Here is a 25,804-nt window from a genome sequence, read left to right on the forward strand (position 1 = left end):
AACAAATTGTGATTGGATGCTGAATAGCTACAAAAGGATAGTCCCACACATATTCCGCCCCCCTCCCCGCAACCGCACTACAGTTTAAGAGATAGCACACTATCATTACCTTTAAAAGTTGGCTTGTGTCTTTGCCCATGTGAGTCTACACACACATTACTGTCATTAATATTTCAAGGCACAATATGTGCTTAGGCTGAGTAAAGTTCATTGTTCACAATAGTGGATACAAATCATATTCTAGATAGCCTTTTTAATCATTTCAAATTTGGACAGCTGCTTTATGAAACCTGACTAGCTCATCATTGTGTTTACTTTATCACATGGATGAGAAAGGGCTTGCACATGATACAGAGTCTTGTGAGCTTTGTCATTTCCTGGATGTTTGCTTATACTTACATTGTTAATATCATCGTCAATCCATAGTATCCTTGCAAGGGGCGGCGGTTTAAACCACTTACTCATTTTGGCCAGAGGGGAAGCATATTTACTTAAAAACCCAACAGTATGGTCCCTAATCCACTTACCTAAGAACCTTGAACGAATCACGGTGTGCTGAAGGAGAATGAACACTGGCCCATGGCTCCTACCTCCTTCTCTCACATCTGTGGCACTAACCTCCATCCAAAACCCACACCTGCCTGCCTTCCCTACCCCAACAAGGGGTCACCCTTGGGTGACACCCACGGATGTCAGCCCACGGAAGAGGCTTTCCATCCTCCCCTTGAACATGTACGTACAGTATGGCTATTCTCACCCAGCATGAAAATAGGTTTTCCCTCTGCCCCTGCAGCAGGATAGATGCTGTCATCAATGAGAAATAGCCTCACAGTCTCTGACAAAGGAATATTTGGTGTTGGCATTTTTGTTTGGGAGTCTCCCCGCCCCAGGCACCAGCTGATGACAATGGGAAAGCCTGAAGCCTCCCTGTCTTTCTTTTTCTCTTTACCAAGGTAGTCTCAGAGGTGAAAAGTTTAGATAGCAAACCTATAAACCCACATTTATGAGGCAAATAAATATTTCTCAGAGTGACGTTCCGTTTCAGGGGAAGCTGCTGACGTGCAGTTGGTCTCTGATAAAGAGCTTAATGAAGCCTCCATCCGCCTGGCGGCTGGGCCTGAGGCAGGGCAGGGAGCTGCGCGGCCACCACTTGCCCCTTCTCCTGCCCGCACTCAACCAGGGAAAAAAGAGCAGGAGGTCAGCCCTTCCTTTCTGGAAAACCCAGGAGCCAGCCTATTGAGTGGCCGTTGCTGCAAAAGTCAAGTATAAGCCAGGTTCCTGTAACCTCTAGAGATCCAGAGAAACTTGCCATCTCTGTCCACCCCAGTTCCACAGCCTGTGGAAAATCCCATGGCCTTCCTCAGATTTCTGTGAATCCCTAGATAGATACCTCCAGTCTTCTTTCCCAGGCTCCCATTTCCACAGTGCCGATGTACAGCTTTCTAGGTGCGAAATTCAGCCTCTTTGAGTTCACCAAAAAATAAATAACTAATTCACCCAAGCAATTGAGAGCAGAGTAGATTTGTCTAAAGATTAGAATTGAGCCGCATGGATTGTTAGGGGAGATTTATACCCCACAGTACACAGCAAACAGCTTTAGAATAGTCACTTATCAGACATCCCAGCTCATCAGAGACCTTTGGGGCCATTATACCAATAGGAATTTCCTTCTTAACCCTTGACACACATAATAGTTAAGTCTCCTCTCTTTAGATTAGCTCACTGCCTCTCAAGAACCAAAGTAACAGATTTCTTCCCTCTTCTCTACCACATGTCTTGGCACCTTGGAGATCTTACAAAGCAAGATACAGACATGTTTCTCTGCCCTAAAAGAATTCTGATGCCAGATGTTAAGATAATGAAGTTTTTGCCACCTTTTTACAATCAGAAGGATCTCCATGATCCTTCTGTCTTTAATTTAGTAGATATTACACATCTCACATCTGAGAGAATTTCAGAGCACCACACTGCCCTCCCTGGCCTGGATGGATCTAAAGGCTTCTTTTTCTGTAAAAGACCGGATAGAGAATATTTTAAGTTTTTCAGGCCATGTGGTCTGTCACAACTATTTAACTCAGCTATTAAAGCACTAAGCAGTCATAGATGTTAGCTAGTGCACAAGGCTGTGTTCCAATAAAACTTTATTTACATAAACAAATGGTGACTGTAGTTTTCCATCCCTTGATCTAGAAGAAAGCATATAGCAGCTTTGATTAAAACGAGGAGAGAAGCCTCTAGGCTAAACTTCAATCTCCTTAGTTTAGCATATGAGGTCATTTATCACTTGCTCATTTGTCCTATTTGTCCTAAGGTGATCCCCACCTACCTGGCTCAGGCATAGATGCTCTTCTTCTGAACTTTCTTTGCACTCTGTTAGAGTAGCTGTGAGCATGCTCACATCATTCTGTATCTATTACTTACCAGCGTGAGTTCCTTGAGACTCGAGATAATTTCTTCACCCTTTCAGAAGAATGCCTAATACATTGTTGATACTCAGTTTATGTTTGTTAAAATAATTCCTGCTTTCTACTGCATTTGCTCAGATTTTAGTGTCATGAAGTGCTCCTGAGGATACATGGAAGGCAGGCAGACACTCTCTGAATGAGTGTGGCCCAGCCCCAGGAATAGGGAGTTGTGGGAGATCTTGGGCAGTGAACACAAACGGGTCAGTAGTCAATTCCGTGCTCTTTAGTGGACGTTTCACAGTCATTCTCTTGATCTGCCCTCAGCTGTTGACAGCAGGTGTTATGATTCCGTATTGGAAGGAGAAAACATTTATTGGTTTAACTGGGGTCACATCGTCAGGGAACCCTCCCCCACCCCGCCTGAGGCTCTTTTGTGCTGTGCTAACCTTCCTCCTAAAAGGCACCTGTGCATCAGTGATTACGAAAAATACTTTATAATGATGCAACTGGTTTCATCCTGTCCAAGGCAGGGAGTAGACAAAAGAAACTTGGCCTGGTTTAGTGTCCTGTATGTTACAATTCTCTTGACTAAGTGTACTGTACTTTATGTAGCAGCCATGTTCTGAAGAGGTAGCATATTTAGAATTTTGTCAGTTAGATTATATGTTAAATTTCCCAGAGGAGCATGTTATTTGGAGTCATTTGGTAGTCTCTCCTCTCATGAAGAATTCTTCCGGAATATATGTAAAGTGCAAATTCAGGGTTTTGTACATCAAGTTTACTTCAAGGACACACCTGCTTTGGGAGCACAGCTCTCTAGAAGACTCAGTGTGCCTGTTTGAGAGAAAACATGTAGAGTAAAGCACCCCCAGGGGAAAGAGGTGTGGCTCTTGTCAGTGTGTCTTTGTATCTGTGTCTGTGTGTACCTTAGCTCCTATGATCCTTTACTCCCATGGAATCTTTGCAGATATTCTAGGAAGAGGAGGCTCTCTCTAATGTGAGGTAGAGCCCATGCTGCCCACTAGGAGGGACCCAGATGTCACCTTGGAGCCAAACATCTACTGAGTTCCCATTCAGTACTCACAGGTATCTTCCTCTGGAACCTTAGAACCACATACCCGCAGCTGGGTTCCCACTCACCTGTCATAGGCATCATCTCTCCTGTTTGATATTTCCTTCTTCCTCACTCAACCGCCCTTCCAAGTGCTGGTCAAGAGAACCTTAGGGTTGGTCCATTTGGAATGTTGGTTGTGAAAAACACACATCATAAGTCTTTTCCACCATCTAGCCAATATTGTTCCCATAAAATGTTAATTCACCTATTTTAATTCCATGTAACATGTCTTTGCTGACCATCTGCTGTTGATCTAACCATATGCTCGTCCACACTGTGGAGTACTGAGAAGGAGAAAACATGATCACCATCCTTAGCAAGCTCCCTATCTACATGGGAGATGAGGCTCAGATCACAGAATTAGCAACAAAGGCAAAAGTACATAAAACACTTCTCTTCTTCAAGAGTAGGCATGATATGAATTGGTTTGGTTGACAAGCGCCAGTCCAGTAGTGAAAACAAGCAGGGCATTCTTCACCAGCCTCTTCTTTCTTTACGTTCTGAGTTCTTTGGGTAATCCTTTCTGCCTATGAGAACACAAAGGCGCCATCAGAATTGTTTGCTTAAATATTAATCTATAATTCTAGGGGCGCCTGGGTGGCTCAGTCGGTTAAGCGGCCGACTTCGGCTCAGGTCACGATCTCGCGGTCCGTGAGTTTGAGCCCCGCGTCGGGCTCTGTGCTGACGGCTCAGAGCCTGGAGCCCGTTTCAGATTCTGTGTCTCCCTCTCTCTCTGCCCTTCCCCTGTTCATGCTCTGTCTCTCTCTGTCTCAAAAATAAATAAACGTTAAAAAAAAAAATTTAAAAAAATATTAATCTATAATTCTTACTTGAAGATTTCCTTCTACCCCTTTACCACGTACAACTCATCCATTCGAATTACTTGTACATTCTCTGCTGGAGAAGCATGTATGCTCGTATGTGCTAACCAAGAAAGTGCTACTCTCTCTTAATCTCATTCCAAAAGTCTTTTGTGGAAGTTAGCATTTGTTCTGCTATTATAATGCTATCTGTTCTCTGTTGAGTTAACTTACTCTGTGGCCTTAGACTAGTTTTCACTTTGAATCATTTGGATTGTTCTAGACTTTCTCAGCTACCAGTGCAAAAAAGAAAGTGTTCAGAAGTTTGACGTAGCCTCGGGCAAGTACCCAACCCAGAGCCTGGATCAAAGAGGATTTTAAAAAATAAACAGCTGTGGCATCTTGGGGAGTATAAGCCATCAAGGCATCTCTACTACCACTTGTCTACTTCATGATTTTCAGCAACTTGCCTCTCCTTTCTGGGTCTTGGTCCTCCCTGAGTCCTATTAAACATGAGAGTGTTCTGAAATAACTAAGAAATACAGTAGAGACAGCTTTAGAACTGCTAAAGCCTTAGTTAAAAGTCACATTGAGGGACACCTGGATGGCTCAGTCGGTTAAGCGTCCGACTTCGGCTCAGGTCATGATCTCACAGTTCGTGGGTTCGAGCCCCACGTCGGGCTCTGTGCTGACAGCTCAGAGCCTGGAGCCTGCTTCGGATCCTGTGTTTCCCTCTCTCTCTGCCCCTCCCTGGCTCGTACTCTCTCTCTCTCTCAAAAATAAATAAACATTAAAAAAAAAATTTTTTTTTAAAGTCACATTGAAAAAAATAATAGAAGCCATACAGGAAGCAAAAAAAAAAAGAGTATACCATGATTCAAATATCCTTCCTTGTCCTGTCCTTTCCCACTTATGTATAATTTGTGTATAATAACCAGTAATGATATAATTTACAATTTTTGTTCATCTATGTAGCTTATAAAATGTCACATCAACTACTACACTACTTTAGTTGTTCTCTTCTGATAAATACCATGAACAAATAACTGTGTTTGCAGTCAAAGCATCATTAACGATTGGTTGAGTTTGCTTTTGATCTAAGTAGCCCTAACATTTATTGGTATGTCCTACTCTGTAAATATCAAACGCTCTCCTGTGCCAGCAGTTTAATGATAAAGTAGCCCCAAAACATAATGTCTGGCCTGTCCCTTGAAAAATGACTTACCTGGTTTACAAAAACAGCATTTGTGTGACTAAATCAAGAATATAATCATTAATGAGGAATTATCATCTAGGGAAGGAGTTCTAGGACATAACATTAAAAAAAGGAGAGCACAAAAGAGTATCCATGGTATGTTACCCTTCAAGTGAGAAAGAAAAGGCTATAAGAAAATGCTTATGTATATTCTCATTTGTACAAAAGTAATACAAGAAGGATAAACCAGAAACGAAATTGGTTGCGTGCAATGCGTAGATAGGAAAGATGCAGAAAGAAGTGGAGAGACTAGAACAGACTAGAACAGGTTAGTTGGGATGAGGAGGGAGCGATACTTCTGAGGATAATTTTTATATAGCTCTGACTCATTCCCCCAAATAAATAAATAATAAAAATCAACCAGAATGTGGGAGGAATCCAAAGTGGAACACAATGGTGAAAAATAAGTCTAACTGAGTTATGAAAGAGTAATATAACCACACTGAAGCTGGGGGTGGGAAGAAAAGAACTAAGCCAAGTAATTTAAAAGCCAGTATTTTGAATGGAAATTATAAGCCTGAAGACAAAAAGAACTATATACAAATACTACACTCTAGTTAGTAAATTTGTTTCTCACAGGGGTATGGGTCAGCAATTCTGAAATACTTTATACTAGAATTGAACAAATAAATAAAATGTAGATAACTAGAACCAGGCTTCTCACTGTCAGAGAAAGAAGTGATAAGGAAAGAGGGAAGGCTAGCACCAACCCCATGGTGTTGAACTGCAACCAGAGACATCAGATAGGAACTCATGATTTTAGTATATATACATAAATAGATACAGAAATATAGATATGTTTGTATGTGCAAGTTAGTAAACACATATATTTCTTAGCTCTGTCCATTGTGATGACCGAGAAGCAGTAACACCCCATAGAAATGAGCAGGCTAATTGCCCAGATTGTGGTTTCTAAACACCATTCTCCAGTAAAAGGAACCGTAGCTTCTTGGAAAAGTGACATTTCAGAGCAGGGGCAGGGAAGGTACAAGATGAGCTTGGAACAAACATCTTAGTGCCAGAAAGTAAGCAAGTGTTCAAAAAAGAGTAGGGCTGGTTGAAAATACACTGGAGAGCCATTCTGAAGGAGTTCCTAATGACCAAAGCTGGAATAATTTGAACAACAAAGTAAATAATGATCATATTTGATTATAACCCGTGAAATAAAATAAATATTCATGAAGTAGTACTAATATAAATAATTGGACAAATAAATAAATGGAGGAGAAGGGACAGTACTTTTCCTCACAGAAGAATTCCAATTAATAACTTACATAAGGAGTGAGAGAAATAGCCAACCACCACAGTAAATATTGTTGCAGGCAAGATCCATCAATGGATATTAAAGTTGGTGGACAAAAGTTTGAGGGAAAACAGGATATTGCATAGTCTTTGGATTAATTACAAAGGTAAAAATGGTAACTTTACGGTGGAGAAAGTCATCAGCCATCGCCTTAACTAAGTGATCGAGCAAGGTTAATATCGCAAATAATGAGATGTGGCCATCATGTACACCTGATAGTGATGCACTGAAAAGGGTACATTATCACTTCTGTTGTATTTATGCAAAACAAAAAAAATGCATAATCTTGACCCAGAGTTTCTTAACCTCAACACTAATGACATTTTGCGTTGTGTAATTCTTTGTTGTGGGGGCTGTCCTGAGCATAGTAGGTTTTTTAACAGCATCCCTGGCTTCTATCCTCTAGAAGCAGCATCACCACCACCACCACCCCCACCCCACCACCACCACCCCCAGATTACACCCCCTTATTACAACCAAAAATGTCGCCAAACATTACCAGATGTCCCCTGGGAGGTAAGATTCCCCTCTGGCTGAGAACTATTGCCTTAGTCTAACCATAAGAAAATATTGGGCAGACCCAAATTGAGGGATGTTCTGTAAAACAAATGACCAAAGAAACTATTCGTAAGTATCAAGATCTTTAAAGATAAGAATGAGGAACTGTAACAGATTGGAAGAGAGAAAGGAGACATGGAAAGTAAATTCAGTGTGGGATTCTGGAGTGGATCATAAAGAGGACATTAGTGGAAAATCTGCTTAAAGTAGAATAAAGTCATAGTTTAGTTAATAGTATTGTACGAATGCTAATTTCTTGGTTCTGATCATTATATTATGGCAATGTAATTAATATGTGAACATTGGAGAAGCTGGGTGAATGGTACAGAGGAACTGTCTATACTGTTTTTGCAACTTTTATATAAGCCTAACATTATTTAAAAATAATTTTTTTAATATGCCACTGATGTTAGTAAAATGCAGACAGATTTCCATATTGAACTCTATGACATGGATATAAGCGTAACTGGTATTTAATATTGCTGAGATGATTCCCATCACCTCTAAGGCATTGTGTGTGTGTGCGTGTGTGTGTGTGTGCGTGGTTTGCACCACAATTTATATTTGCTATTTAAATTTGTTATAAGTGAAAATTTTGTAAAATGTTCAGTTGTTAGTTCAAAAAGGAGGAATAGTCAGTATGTCATTTTATAGCATTTCACTCATTTGGCTTGGATTACAGTTATTCATGCTTTTCTTTTATTCTCCTACATGAGGGTAAACCATTTGTTTTAATGACACTTGAAAGGCCCAGCCCTGTTCTTTGCACATAGAGGATGCTTTAAAAACATTTGCTGAATCCAGGGGGTTTACCTCTTCATTAAGAAAATCTGAGATAAGCTCCTATGTTCTATTATTATTGTTTCAAATCTTATGAGTAACTATTAGAACAGGTTACTTCATTTGAACTTTTTAAACTTTAGAAGGTTAATAAGTTTTATACAACACTTAAGAAACATAGAGGCTCCTGGCTAGCTCGGTCAGTAGAGCATGCAACTCTTTTTTAAATTTTTTTTTTTTCAACGTTTTTTATTTATTTTTGGACAGAGAGAGACAGAGCATGAACGGGGGAGGGGCAGAGAGAGAGGGAGACACAGAATCGGAAACAGGCTCCAGGCTCCGAGCCATCAGCCCAGAGCCTGACGCGGGGCTCGAACTCACGGACCGCGAGATCGTGACCTGGCTGAAGTCGGACGCTTAACCGACTGCGCCACCCAGGCGCCCCTGAGCATGCAACTCTTGATCCCGGGTTTGTACATTTAAGCCCAATGCTGGATGTAGAGATTACTTAAAAATAAAATCTTTAAAACATAAGGGTGCCTGGGTGGCTCAGTTGGTTAAGCATCCAACTTTGGCTCAGGTCATGATCTCACAATTAATGAGTTCAAACCCTGCGTCAGGCCCTATGCTGACAGCTCAGAGCCTGAGCCTTCTTCAGATTCTGTGTCTCCCTCTCTCTCTGCCCCTCCCCTTCCCCCACTCACTCTCTCTCTCTCTTTCTCTCAAAAGTAAATAAAACTTAAAAAAATTCCTTCTAAAAAATCTTTTAAAAATAGAAATTAAGAAAAAAGAAAAAAAAAAACAACCAAGTCTTAAGAAACATAAATAGAATGAACACAGTGCAGGCCCAAATTGTGGTTCTATAAATTCTATCAGAAGTCATCCCATACAGAATCAGGAATTTTAACAATGTTCTGATGCAGAAGTAAGAACTCATCAAAAGCCAACTACAGGAAAACCCACTAACTAAGGAAGATACCTGGTTATGAGAAAAATGAACTATCCTTGTGGTTGTGTTAGCAAGTTTTCCAGCCCATCCAGGTTTGCTAGGCCTCCCCAGCCAAAGCAGACCCTTGGCTATGGACCCTCTTGACCAGCCCCAGACACAGAAGCCATGCATAAAAAAACAGCAGTCTTGGGGTGCCTGAGTGACTCAGTCGGTTGAGCACCAACTTTAGCTCAAGTCATGATCACACAGTTTGTGAGTTCGAGCCCTGCGTCGGGCTCTGTGCTGACAGCTCGGAGCCTAGAGCCTGCTTTGGATTCTGTGTCTCCCTCTCTCTCTGCTCCTTCCCCACTCGTGCTCTGTCTCTCTCTGTCTCTCAAAAATAAAACATTTAAAAAAATATTTTTAAAAAGAAAACACTGATCTTCCTTCATAATAAGACTGATACTTGACTGAAACTTTTGTTATAAGTGCTTCCTTGTACACATAGACCACTTCATTCTGTTCCAGGCACACAGGCATCACTGAACTCTTGGCTGAAGTCACAAACTAAACCGTAGTATGGATAAAATGCTGGAGGTACAGAAGACATCACAGTACTCAAGATACAGGTTTAGGTAGTACCCAGATGCACCATTAAACACTAAATCATGTTGTAAGGAAACACTAAATCATGTCCCCTTTTAGTTTTTGTGATGACAAACAGAACATCTCATTGTGACACTAATATTTGAGTCATCTTCTCTTTATGGCAAGAATGGTTTCCCATTTATGATAGTGATGTAAAATGTTGTTTTACATTTTTCTTATGATAAAACAGGAATCAATACAAAGAAAAAATGGTAAGTAAATAATAACATATGTAGCATGCGGCTATGATAAGAATTGCAAGGTAATGTTCAAACTATAAAGACTGTGGAACACTGATCTTCAGTTCAGTCTTCCACCTCTGACCCTCCTCTTTCTTCTTCTCCATCCACCATCTACTTACAAATATCAAGAAATAAGAGTTCTTAGAATGCATTTTTAATATGCTACTTCCTGTGAAAGAGAGAAAGAAAAATTAGAAAGCGTCCGTGCCTCTGCCTATCTTTACAAATAGAGGCATAGGGAGGACAGGCCCAAAAACAATGGAGTTGGTTACCAGTGAGGCATGGGAAGAATTGGGGTAAAAGAAATACAGCAAGGGAAGGAACAATACTTCTCCGAGTTAGCTTTTTTGTAGTTTTGACTTTTGGAAGCATGTTAATGTCCTACATATTTAAAAATTAAATTAACAAGGATGGGAGAAAGGAGCCTAGAACTAAAAGCAAGTGGAAACAAAAGAACCCGGTTGCATTTAGATGAATACCATAACTAGACCCAAGGGAAAATGAAGAACTAACCCAAGTGGCTTAGGAACACAATGTTTGTTTGATTGTACACCCAGTCTTGAGTTGGGATGGCAAATTGCAATTTTTTTGGTAGTGGTATGTACAAATAATTCTGAACCTATTTTAGATATACGATAGGATGGAGCAAATTCACAAAAGAGATGATGTTCTTGAGAGCCAAGATTCTTATTGTGGAAGAAAGCATGCACAAGTACGGAATAGAGGAAGGCGAGAAAGAACTCTGAGAGAATGATTTGAATTGGAGGTATTAGTGTAAACTCGTGATTTCTACAGTATATATGTGTACATGCTTATAGAAGCACACATGTATATGTGTGTGCACACTTATGTATGTATATGTATATTTACGTGCAAGTATTTCCCAGCTCTGCTGAAAGGGTTTAACTGCCCACAGATTGCCCCCCAGCAGCAATGAACAAAGCTGCTACAGTAGCAGTAGGCATACTTAGCACCCAAATCTTGGTCTCTATAACATTCCCACTAAAAGAAACCAGGGCCTCTCAGAGAAATGGCTGATGGCTGGGGCACGGTCGATATAAGACAAGCCTGCAACAAACACCTTATTATGCCAGAAGGTAAGGAAGTATCACAGGGACACAGGCTCTAGCTCAAAGCGCTCCCACTTGCCAAATCTGGGACAGTTTGAGCACTGAAATAATTAATTAGGTATAGTGATGAATATAAGCCATTGAAAAAATGGGAACTCATGAATCCATGCCATAAATAAATGTGTAAGTTAGTGAGGGAGAAATGCTGAGTGACAACTGATAAATGTGGAGGGAAGCGTGGAATTGGAATGCCATCGTTTTGCAACCATCATAGTAAAGCTGAATCAGACAAGAATCTTCAATGGATGCTAAATCTGAGGGGAAATTTTAATCAGGAGCTGTATATCTGCATGACCTTAGATTGTCTCCTCCATTGCTGACTAGTTGGCAAAGGAAAACATAATACCTAGGCAGGGAGAAATCAGACAGCATCTTGATAGGGTGATCAAAATTGATATCACCAATGAGAGACAGATGAGCAGTGTATACCTCAAGGTGTGATCCCCTGAGGAGTAGTACACGGCATCACTTCGGTTGTATTCTGGCCAAAAATTCATGTCTTAAATCTTATTATAAGAAAGCACCAGAAAAAACCAAGTAGGGATTTGTTTTTGAGAGAGAAAGAGAGACAGAGAGAGAGACAGAGAGAGCGCACAGGCACGTGCCAGTGGGGGAGGGGTAGACACAGAATCCGAAGCAGGCTCCAGGCTCTGAGATGTCAGCACAGAGCCCAACGCTGAGCTCAAACCCATGAACCGCGAGATCGTGACCTGAGCCAAAGTCAGATGCTTAACCGACTGAGCCACCCAGGTGCCCCTCTTGATCTTTTATTCTAACACTTCATGGGATCCAGCCAAACTGTGCCCCATGCAGCTAACTTGGTTAAGTACTCCCCAGACTCCCCAGTCTCCAGCTCTCCCAGAGTGTGATCAACAGCTCATACTGGTTGACCTTAATAGAGTTGTGTAGCTTTCATGCCCAGAGTGGGATAAATTAAGTAGCTTGTCATCCCAGAGCTTTTAGGCTCAGTACTGGCATTGAGAGACTTTGGCAGGAGGATACAAATAGAAAACTGTAGAGCTAAATCATGAACCACCCTCCCCACCCCATTGGTGATTTGCCCAGGCATCATCAGCCAGAAAGACATGGCATTCTGTGCCATAAATCAGAAAATACTGATAGCGTTAATTCCATCACAGAAATTAGGAATTCATTAATAGAGAAGGTAGTTTTGTTAAATGCACATATGTATACACATCTGAAAATACCAAAAATACTTTTAAGAAATCAGGTTTTCAAATGTTTCCAGTTCAACTTGTTATTCATTCACTTTTTTTATTAGTTTATTATATTAGTTCCCTAGGGTGCAAACAATAACAGGCTCCCCAAGGTCTTTTACATTTTTCCGAGAAGAAATTTTAATTAAGAGAATGCTGTCTTTTTTCATAATTTTTTTTCCTGGTATTTAGGGGAAAAACACAATTATATTTGTAAAACACAGTACTGGGAGGACTAGAACAAGTGTCTATTGCACTCCTAGGAGCAGGTAAAGAGGAACTATCTTGCATGGTGTTTGGGTACTATAGGACAGAAATACCACAGTTAGAGTAGGAAGTCAGGGAAAATTCTCTTCTAAAGCAGAGCTCTGTGAGGCCTTGGGGCAGTGAAAGGAAGTGGTAGAAGCCCTTTTACTTGCCAACTAAAATAGGCCTGACCTGAAAGAGGTCTGAGAGGGCCCTTTGGGGACAGGCCAGCCTAGAGTGACTGACTTGTCTGCTCATCTCTGTCCCCGTCTCCTCTCCTCTTTAGTATCCCTTTCTTGGCTAAGGGTGTAGGGGCATTCCTCGGTTTTAGGCTTGGGACTTCAGCCAATTCCTGTTCTGCCTAAGGAAGTTTATAACAACTATTCTAAAAGAATGGATGGGAGAGGAGGCCTGGCCAAGCAGGGCAAGGCCCACAAGTGCCTGTTTGCCCAGTTGCACAGTGAAGACAGACAGGGGAGGAAGGTGTGCCTAGAGCCCAGGCCCTGGCATTGGATTTGACTCTAGGCCTCTCTTGTCTTTGTTCTGCACAGAGAGACAGCCATCCACTTGTCTCCATCGTCAGTTACCTCTCAGAAAGGGAGACCCAGGAACATGTCTTGAGTTCAAAGGCCTTTACATGAATCCCATGGCTAGAGACTGCTTAGAAGCCCCTCCTGCTGTGCAGTAGTGTGAGAACAGGACTTTGCCCCCTCTAGAAGCTTAGAGAGGGGAGGCAACAGTTTCCCTTGCATCACTCCTACCTTAGAAATGCAATGATTTCTTTTTTGGCTTTACCCAGTTACAGCTTTTAAATATTTGTTAGGGTGATAACCTGAGGCTAAATCTGGCTGGGAAGGAAAGCCTTTGACAAAATTCATTTAAGTTTCTCTAAGTCAGAATCTCTCCCAGACTCAGAACTCCATTTACCCTCAGAGTGCTTTCATTATCTTCTTCTAGGCATCCAGTTGTTGGCACTCATGACTCTTGGTGCTCCGCTTGAACCCTCCTGATCCCAGTGCCAGATTCTGTGCCCTCAATCTTGGGCTAAGCCCACTTTTCAGTCGTGACCTATCATGGCTCTGGGTTCCATCTATTCGGCCAGTATCCACATAGGTGCGACATGGATTGCTCCCATAATGCTACAGGATCCATTTATACCTTGGTCCAGTGTTTCCGTGTTGTCTCTGTGCCCTGTTTACACACTATAGGTATGTGTATATGTCTGTGTCTGTAAAGGAAAAACTCAGTGTTTTGCTCCCTATGTAGGGAAAAACTCAGAGTTTTCCTACTGTGTTTCTCCTCTGAGTCTCCTTTACCACTTACACAAAACACTTCATTTCTGACACTTCTGGTCACCAAATGCTTGGACGTTTTTCTCCACGTCAAGCAAGTCCCTGCAACACCAGCTGGGTGCCCTACAATTTTACTCAATTCTGACACTGTCTACCCACAGACAGCATCAGATCCCACAAGTTAAAGGCTCAGTTCCCCCAAGACCCTCCCCGCAATTCAGACAGCAACCACCTGGTCGTCAACCTGGGCTTCTGACTGACTGTTGTAGACGGCAGCTTCCCTTGACCCCCTCCTTAGGTTGAATTTGCTGGAGTGGCTCCCAGAACTTACTAGATCACAGGTATCTTAGAAAAGGCTATAACTTAGGAACATTCAGGTGGAAGAGGTGTGCTATGCTATAGTGTAGGTATAGGGAAAAGGGTGTGAAGGAACTTCCATGGTCTCTCCAAATCTCCACATGTTCACCACCTGGAAGCTCTCCAAACCCTGTACTTTTGGGATTTTATGGAAACCTCATCACATAGACATGATAGCTCATTAACTCTGTTTTCAGCCTTTCTCCCTTCTCAAGAGAATGAGTGGTGGGGCTGAAAATTCCAAGCTTCTAATCATTGTTTGATCTTTCCAGTAGTGACCAGCCCTTATTCAGGAAGCCCCCCAGGGTTACCTCATTAGAACAAAAGACACTCCTATCACCTAGGACATTACATGGGTTTCAAGAGATCTGTGTTAAGAACAGAGGTCAAAGGCCAATATCAGGACAAGAGATGCCCGTAGTGTTCTTATCATTTAGGAAATTACAAGGGTTTTAGGAGCTCTATACCAGTAACCAGGGCCAGAGACCAATATGTATTTTCTGTTATCTCACAGTATCAGCTGAGTAAGTTGGGCAAAGTCAGTTCAGGAAGTCATGCAACTGGTTCTTGAACTCATACCTTTTTAACCTCAAAGCTTATACAGTTACATATGTGGCCCTCTAAGCAGTCTCTCTAGCAATAAGATTCATGTGGAATGCCACTTGACACATGGAAAGCATTTGTTAAGTATTTATTAAATTAATGAACGGTTATTATGATAGTCTTGTGGTGTTGTTTTTTTTTTTTTTTTTTTTTTGCTAAGTTTATTTATTTCGAAAGAGAGAGAGGAGAGGGAGTACCCGAGTGGGTGAGGGGCACAGAGAGAGGGAGAGAGAGAATCCCAAGCAGATTCCACACTGTCAGCAGAAATCCCGTTGCAGGGCTCAGTTTCACAAACCATGAGATCATGACCTGAGCTGAAATCGAGAGCCAGATGCTTAACCGACTGAGCCACCCAGGCGCCCCTACAGTCTTGTGTTTTGATTCAGTCTCAGCCTGCCTCTGAGAGCTAAGTGCTGGCATGTAGTCTTAGCAACATTACAGCACTTATAGTAGAGGTGACTCTGCCTTCCAATGATTACTCATTTATTTTCCTAGTTGCATTACAGTCTTTAGCCATGCTTTCTCTTATTACATTTTTATTTTTATTTTCCAGATCTACTGTTAGCTGGTAGTGAAGGATGGTAGGGGTTTCTGAGATCCTGATTGGTCTTTTCTGATTAATCCCTGGGGTGGGGTTTGAATATTTTACAGCTTTTGGATCTCTTCATCCAGTGGGATTGGTCAACCTACCTTGCTGACTATGGTCAGCCCAACTGCAAGTACCTCCGGGTAAACCCAGTGACAGCACTGACCCTGCTTGAGAAGTGAGTACCTAGTCCAGCGGTCTCTGCTGGGAAGTGGGGGTTGGTATCGGGGATAATTTTCTCTTTGCCAGTACCTTCAAAAGACAGCAGAGAGGTCCTGTTCTTGAAGTTGCCACAAGTGCTACCAGCAGTCTCCATCATTGGATTTGGCAGGCTGGCCTTCTTGTAGCCTCTTAATTCCTGAACCCCCAATAAGCTAGGCCAAGTATGGGTCACGTGGACTCTGGCAGTACTTTGGAGCTTAAAGGGGCAACATCTCTTTAACTAGAGATGGAAAGAGAAGAAAGAACCATGCCTTAAGCTTGGTCAGAGGCCACCTGGTGAATAGAATGAGACTGGCCCCAGTCGTCTGGGGATGATGGGCAGAACAGCCCCATCGAAGAAACCCCATCCGGTTTCTAGCAGAGAAGTTCTTGGAATTACTGAAACCTTCACCAGCAACCCCTCCCACTCCCTGCCAGAGTCGAGCCTTACTGTGCTGACTGTCCCAAGAAAGCTGTGTTGGAGAAGGTGTCTCCTTCTTGCTCTGGGCAGTCACTGGCCAACAGAGGCGCTACCACTGAGATTGGGTCAGCCGTCTCCAGAACATCCCATGGCTAACCAGTGTATCAACCAGATGCCGGGATCTGCTGTGCAGCCTAGTTCTGGCTTTTGCTAACCTAGTTGAGAGCTGGCAGGCCAGAGACCAAGATCCAAGGAAAGGGGAAGCTTTTTCCTGTCATCACAGTTGTTAACTCCTAGCTTCCTCGAAGCTTCTTGGAAGAGTACCCTGCATCTAAGTAGTACAGCAAGTACCTATGTGGCCATATGTGAACTTGGATACATGGACCAGCATCTAGGAGGTCAGAATGGAGCCTTAAGCAGAAGAAAAGGTTAAGGTGTATTCTCCCTACTACGCAGTGTGGTGGGAGAGAAGGGGAGGAGTTGGAAAGTAAGCAAGAGCAGGATGTAGAGGGATGTGTTTGCAGCCAAGAAACTAAGAGCCCAGAGTGCAGCTTTCTCCAGGCCAAGACAGACTGATGTTTCCATTTTAACTTTGTTTCCCATGATTCTCTCTCCCAATGACCTTCCTCCCTAGGATATCTAGAGAGTAAGTATATTATTCACTTGGGCCTTTTCCATCACTTTGAGGCAAGTCCTTCTGGTTTCCTCATTGACACTAATGACTACACTAAAATCCCTACCCTGTGAGTTGTCCCCACCCTGACACACTAATCTACTAAACTAGCCTGGTGCCAATTGGCTGGCTGCCTCCTCGATCCTTGGTCCTCAGAGTGACCCTTGGCATACCAATTCCTATGGGGCTGGAGGTCACAGCAGGGATTTTCCCCCACTGGCGCCAGGTAAAGGGCTGTTCCCACTCAGCTTCCTGGCCCACTCAATACTCTTGCTAGTGCAGGGCTTGAAACTCAGCCCTGACAGAAGCGAGCTCCTCGGCAGTCTTCCCCGCCTCCTGGTGGTTGAAGCCCATGGCGTTAACATCTGGAGCCTATGCCTCCCGCGGAAAATTTTTTATTAGAGGCAAGGCCTAATCCCAGCTGAATTGGGGACATGTTGGCTTTTCAGTTGGCGTTTAGATGTCATATTCACTATGTGTCCAAATGGGCTGTGGGATTCCCTTCCAGTTCCTTCTCTCAGTAGTCCTTTACTTGTCTGCTCCTGAGAATTCCTAGATCTAAGAGGTATTGCCTCATCCACTTTCTGTGGATCAATTATAGGCTAAAATAATCAGCCTGTCTGTAGCATTCTGGAGGCCTAACAGGAACAAAGCCTCGTGCTTAGCCCTAGGAGTCAGCAGGGTTTAAAAGCTTCCTTCCAAACCCAGTAGGGCCATAGGCCACACCGATCACTAAAATCCCTATTTCCCAGCCTCATAGGAACCAGTCCCTTTCCCTGACCCTTTCCTGCTTTCTGCACAGCCAGATGTACCACCAGAGCTTGACAGTCTCCGCTTTTTAACCTGGCGCTTCTTGGCAGGGTGAGATACGAAAAGAACCAAAGACCTGCTGAGGACATTCAGGAAAGAGAAGAGGCTCCTGTGTCATTGAGAGGTGGCCATAGCCAAAGTAGATCAGGATCCCGAGGAGGCTTCCCCTTTGGCTTTGGAGCATCCCAGGGCACAAACCAGCATGCCACCGTCAGCCTTCAGGGCACCTGAGTTTATCTTTTGAGTAATCCCAACTCCAGGCCTTAAGGGCCAAGAACTCCAAGACTCTGAGGCTCAGGGGTCTTCTTCCTCCCCTCCTTCTACCTTATTGCAAGAGCTTCCTATGGGAGCTGAAAGCCAACTCTGGTTCCCCATCTCTGGGCGGCTTGGAGGAGTCCTGAAATTAATGATCACATAGGATGTTAAATATCCCATACATATAGGGAGCATTTTTTTCTTCCTCCTTTTTTTTCTTTTTTGTTTTGTGTTGTTCTTACTTAGATTTATAGCATATTCCCTGGGATATATAATCTAAAGCCAGGTCAGTTCCATAAATGTAATGGTATAATTAATGTGTAAGGGACCAAATACAGTAATCATCATAGCCTTGAGACCCGCGTGCTTTCTTTTCAACCAACCTCCATCACCTCTGCTTCTTCCTCACCTCCAAGCACAGACCTGCCCATGTGGGTGGGTGTATCTTATACTCAGTGTTCTGAGTTCGCTTGAGTAGTTCCAGCCTTAAGGCCCTTAAGCTTAGATCTGTGAGAGAAGTCTCCATTCATTTGTGGCCGTCGGTGTCAGCCAGAACCACACAGCTTTGGTGCTCGTCACGACCTCCTGACCTCATTTATATGCCCTTGTGGGATCTCTGGCCTTTTAACTCACTGGCCCCAAAGCTGCCCCTCTGCACAAGAGCCACCCCACAGGAAAAGATGGGCCAGGATTGGCGATGGGCCAAAGGCCCTTGGACGTATACCTGGGGGGTGATTACTAGGGTTGCCAAGGTTCCTTCCCCCCACTTCTTCTGACCTGTGTCCCTGCAGCCCAGGGAGCTGTGAAGTCAGAGAGCTGCTGTAGCTCCTGGGAGGTGGTCATGAAGACCCAGGAGAAATTGGTCTGGGCAGTGTTCTTAATTCTCTAACACCAGAACTAGGGGTGGGCTGGAGGCCCAGTGTGCAGAGACTGAGGCCAGAGTTAACAGTCAGATGTCAGAGGTTGTAGACTCTCTGCAGGGAATAGCAGATTCCCACATTCTATCACAATGGCTTATTCAGACCTGGGCATTTCTGTGAAACCACAGCTTGGCCTTGACTTTATCCATGCTTCCCTGTTAGGTCTCTCCGTCTGACCACAACTGTTGCCCAGAGCTGCCCATGGTTTGTACTCTAAGACTATGCCACCTCTGGAGCTTTAACAGGACCCAGGAATAGAAAGCCCTGCAAAGACCAAAGGTCTGAGGATATAGACAGACATCGAGTCCTCAGGGGCTTCTCTTGCCTAAAGTTCCGGTTCATCAAGTGAAAGGATGGCCCACCTGCTCTCCTCAGCACCACACACTCAGCCACCTCACTGCCTCTGGGTCCTTAGTCTGAGACAAAAGAAAAAAGATCATTCAAGCCCTTAGTGTTGTTAAGGATGGGATAGGGTAAACAGCCTGTGAAGTTTAGAAATACATGGTGGCTTTTCGTTATTCATATCCTCTTGGAATTACTAGTTGAGAGTATGTTTTTGCCCTATCTTTCAAATACCAGCTTTAAGGTCCCAGCAAGATTTCATAAACTCATGAGATGGTAAGTGGATCCTAGATATCCTATAAGAGCCTGTTGAGCACCAGGGCTTTAGCATGCCCCAGAGACCTGTAACAGGTGCGCAGCTGGAGATGGAAGGGAAGGAAATAGGTAGGGCGGGTATGGATGATCAGGGGGTTGGCTCTCCCATAGCTGGCTTTTGACTTTTGATTCCAAAGGTGACCGAAGTTGGGAGGGCTATGGACAGCTTCCTGAATAAGTAGGTAAGTATGGGCCTGACAGTGAAAACATTCTGCACTCTCTCAACTCTGGGTGGAGGGTAAGATACACTGTGCGATCCTGCCTCCTGCCAGTTCTTTCTACCATTGTCTCCTCAAACACTTTGCTCTCTTTCTTTCCTTCCGTGTTTAGGATGAAGGACACTAGCCGCAAGAACAACATGTTTGCACAGTTTCGGAAAAATGAGCGAGACAAGCAGAAATTGATTGACACTGTGGCCAAGCAGCTCCGGGGACTCATCAGCAGCCACCATTCGTGAAGGCTGGCCTCAGGCCCACAGAGGCTGCTCACTATAGCCCCATAGCCTGGGACCCAGCCCTGGCTGGCCCTGCATTTGTGCATTCTTCTTCAAAGAGAGCAAATGTATTTTTTTAATAACCTATGTACAGTATTCGCATAACCTTTCCCTATAGAAAAAGAGGCACAAGATAAAGCAAGTACGTGAGATGTTGCTAGGCTGGGGCTCAGGAGAAGTTACACTATACTGTCTGTATCATCCTAGAGATGGTGATATCACCAATCCCAGTATGATGAACCACCTTTCATCCATGGCTCTCGAGCCTAGGTCTGGGGCTCAGGAACGACACTAACAAAATGGGTACTTGGCACTGGGAGGTAAGGTGAGTAGGCAAAAAGGTAATAAAGTATATCCTGTTTACTCCCGGGTGCCCCATTCACCACATAGGTGAGGTTGATTCTTCATGATGCAAGGAGAGGACCAGGAAAACATTACTGTTTAGTGTATGGAAACCAGCACACTGTGTTGGAGGTTCGTATCTCCTCTGTCCACCAACTTTCCCTGGCTGGGAAACAAGCATGGCATGTGGCCAGATGACAGCTTCACTCCAGTTCCCCAAGGATGGCAATGTCTTTAGCCCATATCTGACCCAGTCTTTTATTGCTGATTTCTCTAGGGCAAGACAGAGTTGAGTATGCAGTGGTACTAATTGGACCCCATGACTAACTGCAGGTTGCTCCACACCAAAAGGAGTTTTATTGGCTCTTGAAAACCAGTGTGAATGGAATCAGCCTCGGTCCTTTCCCCATTCTTCTCATTTTCTTCTTTCAGGGTCAGGGAACTTGGTTCAGAACATAGATCAACAGTTATTTCCATAGATCTTCACAGAGACTTGGCCTCCTTCAGTAGTCGGATAAGTAGACTTATCCATTGAGATAAGTCGGATTCCAGAAGCCTGAAAATGGCCCTTACTCTACCCTTAGGTAAAACCTGAAGATTACCTGGGAGTGTTCCTTGTGTTGTAAAACCAGCTCCCTGGCCACCATCTTTCAAAGAAATATTATCAGCTCTGCACACTGGGGGCAGCCGTAGCTGGACAGGATGCCTCTAGGGATGGAGACGTCACCATGAAGTAGACAGGGCCAAGTATGGCTAGTAGTTTGTTACCTCTGGCCCAGCTGTCCCTTACTAAGTCATATCCTAGATCTGAAGCTCTTCTTACTCAAGCCTAAGCCTTCCATCCTCTCCTGAGATCCCCCGAACCATCTTTTGGCCTCATCTGAGAAAGATTGTCTGTAATCCTACCCCACAAATTCTGGAGTTTGCAAAGCGAGCCTGGACTAGCTAGCTTGGAAGCTGTGTCCGCTGTCCCAGACGGGCTTCTGACACAAGGGCTTTGCTGTGAGGTCAGTCAGAGGAACTTGAAGACTCTTCAGGAAGATGCTACTGTGGCTACTGGCAAGAATATAATTATGCATCACCAGACAATGACAAATAAGCCACACAGGCCTTTCCAGCTTGGATTAGTGGGTGGAGAGACGCATCAAGCAAAATTCTTCACTACCTTTGTCAGCTACTGAGTTGCTTCTGGGGAGGGCGGTGCTTCCTTTTTCATTCCCCACCCCAGCCCCCCAGCCCCCCATATCCCATCACAACTTGAAAACCAAGGGGAAGAGATTATGCCCACAGACATGCAGGCTTCCTCAAAGCTGGAGAGACGAGTCTGCGTGTAAGCTCTGGAGAATCTTTCTGAAGCTCACCTTGAGACCTAGGTGGTTAGCCTAGGGTCTTAGGATGAGGGTCCAGGTGAATGCTGCCACCCAGAACTTCAAAAGGCAAGGGATGGCAGGGGGCCATGGGAATGAGACCCAAGATGCCATCTCCCAAGCCCTGGACTTGACTGAAAAGGAGCAAGAAATGATTACACGAATCTAAAGTCCTGTTGCTTAAGAAGGGCTCCAAATATACGCCTTTTATTAGTCCCCAGTTTGCAGCAAGATTCCTTCAGCTTTGTGCACTGAGACTTGGATGTGGAATGGAGAGAACCTTAAGCAGGTCATACTTTTTGTCTTTTTTGAGTCATCATTGCTGGTCCGGTCTCAAACATGTACCCTGGAAAGACTGCTGTAGAGGAAAGGCGAACAAGGTGGAGGAATGGGGGTTCCTCTGCACCTTGTACACAGAAGTCCCTTTAAAGAAAACACTTACTCAAGCTCAAGACTTATTAGGGAGGACCCTTTGGTAGATCTCATCTTCCCTCTCAGTCTGCCTTTAGTCTTCTCTAATGAAACCAACATGCCGCTACTGAGTTGTCTGTAGAGACACCCTCTTGGGGGGCAAGAGAAGGTCAAAAAACAGGGACCCGCAGCGTCCAAGTTGTTTGAATTGGTGAAGTAGGAATTTTCAGTTTTGCCTATAGGCCTCTAGCTGGACCAGCCGTTGAGAGGACTCACGCACATGTGCCCATGCCCATCAGATTCCTAAGATCTGGCCTCAAGTGCCCAGAGATAGATAGGTAGGTGCCCCAGTGGGCCTCAGTAAGGGGGGCAAGAACACAGGTGGCTAGAAGCCTCCCGGCCTTCTAGTTAATATGACTCTTGACCAAGTTCCTGGAAAAACCTGGTCCATGCTTCTAGAGGGATGTTCTTGTTTGGGACCCTAGTAGGTTTCAGAAGTAGTACAGGTGGCTTGTATAGTTTCAACATTCATAGGAAATCTCTTTGAGTGAACTGTAAATGAAGGTGTTGGCGGGGGGAGGGGGAGAACAGGACCCAGAGATTGGAACCAGCAGAGTCCCTGTTGACAGAAGAAATGTCCAATGGCCAGGGAGTGCTCCCCAGTGTTTCCATTGCATACCAGGCCTAACAGCCTCTCAGGCCTCAAAGCCAGCCTAGCTTCACTGCACACTTGTCAAGCACTTGCTCAGCAAGCCCCAGACCCAGAGCCCTTTATCCCCAAGATTGGCAGTGGCCATGACCTTCCTCATAAAGCCTCTCGACACTCCCTGGGGCCTGCTAACAGAAATCCCCCCCCTACCTTGGCCTCCTTTCTCCCAGGACTCTCCTCCTGCCTGCTTCAACTGCCTCTTTTTTTCTCTTTGCCTGCATCCGCAATTACTTTTCACCAATGTGTTGGAAATGGCCTTTTTATTTTGCACAAATAGTTGTACATTTATGGAGGAAATTTAGGAGAGTCCATTTTTAACTCTAAAGGGAATTTTTTTCTTTAAAACTCACTAGTAAAGCTACTGATGCAGATGGGCCTCGTGGTTAGTGGGAACCTCCCGTGTGGAAAGAGCATGTTTATTCCTCCTGTACATTTTCCTCTCTTAACTGCTATTAAACAAGAGAGCCTATGTACCTGTTTCAAAAGCCACGGTGTTGTCTCATGGTTGTTTTTGTTCTTCCGCCCCTTTCGCACAGTGCAGCTATGGTTGGTGATCTGTATGACAGCCAATGCACCCCCTCAACTGGACTGAGGACCAGAGCAGGCAATAGCCTGCTGGGGGGAGAAAGCCTGCCTGCCAGACAAGGGCAAGGAGCCTTTGAAACGTCCCGAACTACTGAGTTAGATCTTCCTGTGTGTGTAGTTAATGCTGGCATCATCACCATCAAGACGAGTAACTTTTGAAATGCCTGATTTACGTGGAGCACCAGACTAGGCAACTTGAGGCCTGATGGGTTGAACACCAGCCCGGCAACAGAAAGGCTCCCAGTCAGAACGGGAAGATGGCGGATTATCCAGAACAAAGCCAGGCTGGGAGAAGGGGCGAAATGAGCCGATTTTAGAGCTCAGTGTGGGAGAGGGGCAGGCACCACGGCCTGCTATAGGAATGGGTCTGGTCAGGGAAGAGAGCAGAGAGAAAGCAGGACGTTAAGTAGCTGGGCCTTGAAGGACTCAAATTCAAATTGTATTAAGCTGTAGGAGTATCTTAGGCACAGACCACATTAGAGTAAAAAGTTGGCCTGAGCTTGGCATATGCTGGGAGGTTCCCCACGGAAGCATGGGGAATAAGGCCAGAAATGGTGTAACAGCACCAGTCTGCCTGCCCCCTCAGAAGCCATGAGAATAGGATGGGAAAAATTCCTTCAGTAACAAGTCTGACTACTGTAGCCAGGTTTCAGTCCCTGCTGTGCCACTTACTAGCCAGCTGGCCTTGACCAGTTACCTCCCTCAATCTCCTAATCCTCATCAGTGAAACAGAAAAGTAGTCCTAATTTACAGTGTGGTTGTCAAGTGTGAAGGAGTCTTGGATGGTCAGGATGCTTCGCCAGTTCCTAGCCATAGCACGTGCACTGTTTAAGGCCTTCCCCTCCTTCCTCTCCAATTCCACAACATTCCTCGTGGCTGAGCACTGGACAGAAGTGTCCAGAGCTTCTCTGCCTCCTGGCTTCTCCTCTCCAAGCCCAGCACAGGGTGGATGGTAATGAGGCCTCCGGATCTCCTGTACACAAAATGGGTGCAAGCCCTTCGAATCAGCCAACTGTGACTCAGGGTACAGCCAGTTCTTCAGCTAGAATCTGCCCCCTCACCACCACTTAGAACATTCTCCGCTCTCTCTTTGGTGCCAAAGTTCACACTTGGTACTAGAATTCAGGACTTCTTAACCAGGGGTTCATGAACCCGTGGGATATGTGTATGTGTGTGAGTGTACACGTATGTGCACATGTGTGGGTACCAGCTTGCGTTCACCCATTTTTTTCTGGATAGAATGTGCGTGGCTCTCATCACTGTCAAAGAAAGATTCGGGACTAAAATACTGAATGATAACCAAATCTCCTGAGGGAAAGCCAGACGCCCTGAGCCTCCTCTCCCTGCCTCATAGAATTCTGGAAGATTTTTCAAGACCTTCAGTTCTGCCTCTTACCTTTTCCAGGAGCCCCCATGTGAACCTCAGGTCATACCTAAAAACTGGTACAGCCACTCCTGGCTTTTTCTACACAGCCAGGTTATGGTAACTGAGGTCGGCATGAGGACCTTGCACTTCTGAGAATACGGAGCCTCCCAGCTGGTTGGGGAGAGTCCAGTGTAGATACATGGACCCTCAAAGCCAAACTGAACCTGACTCACCTCAGAACGTTTCCTATAGCTTCCGAGCACTGACTGATGCATGGTTCCACCGCCCCAGGCCTTATCCAGAGAGGGAGCAGCCCTGGTGGGGTGTCCAGGGTGGGGTGCGAGGTGGGGACCCTGGGACAGATGTGAAGCAGGCACCAGCATGCCCCTTTACTCACAACTAGGCTTATCTGCGGACCAGGCAGGTGAGGATGGGGAACAGCTAGCGGGAGATAAGGGGAGGGAGAGAAAGTGCCAGACCCTTTCCCCAGAGGCCTCAGTTTTGAATTTAATGGGCAGTGTGTGCCGGGAATGAGAGAGCCTCACAGCCCAGGGGACCAGAAGACAAAAGCTCTTGAGGAAGTGCAAGGAGGAGGAGGAGAGGAGTGGGGGCCTGGGCATTGTGCGGGAGAGCCACCCCTCTATCTGTTTCAATCACTGCTGGGGTTAGGGTTACCCTGCACTTGGGGCCCCAGCTGCTTTGTGGGGTCTGTGACATCAGCCGTTGTGATGGTAATGGAGGGGCCTCTCTCACGGGGGGCTCCCCTTCACCAGCCAGCCCACATCAACTCCCAGAGAGGATTGAAGCTCCTGTTCCCTCAGGGTGGGGGCAGGATGTGGGCCCAGAACTAGACCCAAGAGAACAGGCCCCCTCCCAGTCTGAACCCACTGCTTAGTGTTATCTTCCAGGCCCAAGCTATGACCTTCCTCTCTCCAAAGCTCCAGAAAAGGAATGGAATCTGAACATTGAGACGCTTTTCTGGCCCTAAACAATCCTTCCATTCTCTAGGCTCAATGATGGGTCTATTTCCTCCTGTAAATGGGTCTCGTAATCTTCAACTTTTACCTTTGCTTCTAAGGGTAATTAATTAGATCTCCCTCTTGTTCTCCCTACACACTCCCCTCTCTGTT

The 25,804-nt window shown here is 44.8% G+C and overlaps 1 protein-coding gene and 1 long non-coding RNA gene across 6 annotated transcripts in view; one reads left to right on the forward strand and one right to left on the reverse strand.

Moving 5' to 3' along the window:
• The window catches only part of EXOC6B (exocyst complex component 6B), a 626,910-nt gene extending 603,698 nt beyond the window's left edge, over positions 1 to 23,212 (forward strand). For all 5 annotated transcript variants that reach the window (XM_058683716.1, XM_058683713.1, XM_058683714.1 and 2 more), the window contains 2 exons: positions 15,530 to 15,642; positions 19,732 to 23,212. In XM_058683716.1, the coding sequence (XP_058539699.1) occupies positions 15,530 to 15,642; positions 19,732 to 19,858 (240 nt within the window). In that variant the 3' untranslated portion in view covers positions 19,859 to 23,212. The remainder of the gene's footprint in view (positions 1 to 15,529; positions 15,643 to 19,731) is intronic.
• Positions 3,570 to 25,355, reverse strand: LOC131484922 (uncharacterized). Its single transcript, XR_009248503.1, has 3 exons — positions 24,908 to 25,355; positions 17,894 to 17,966; positions 3,570 to 4,046 (listed from the first exon to the last, which is right to left on the reverse strand). It is a non-coding gene; the product is annotated as an uncharacterized LOC131484922 (long non-coding RNA).
• Between the last annotated feature and the right edge of the window lie 449 nt (positions 25,356 to 25,804).

This window comes from Neofelis nebulosa, chromosome 9 (assembly GCF_028018385.1).
Source record: "Neofelis nebulosa isolate mNeoNeb1 chromosome 9, mNeoNeb1.pri, whole genome shotgun sequence".
Classification (NCBI taxonomy): Eukaryota; Metazoa; Chordata; class Mammalia; order Carnivora; family Felidae; genus Neofelis; species Neofelis nebulosa.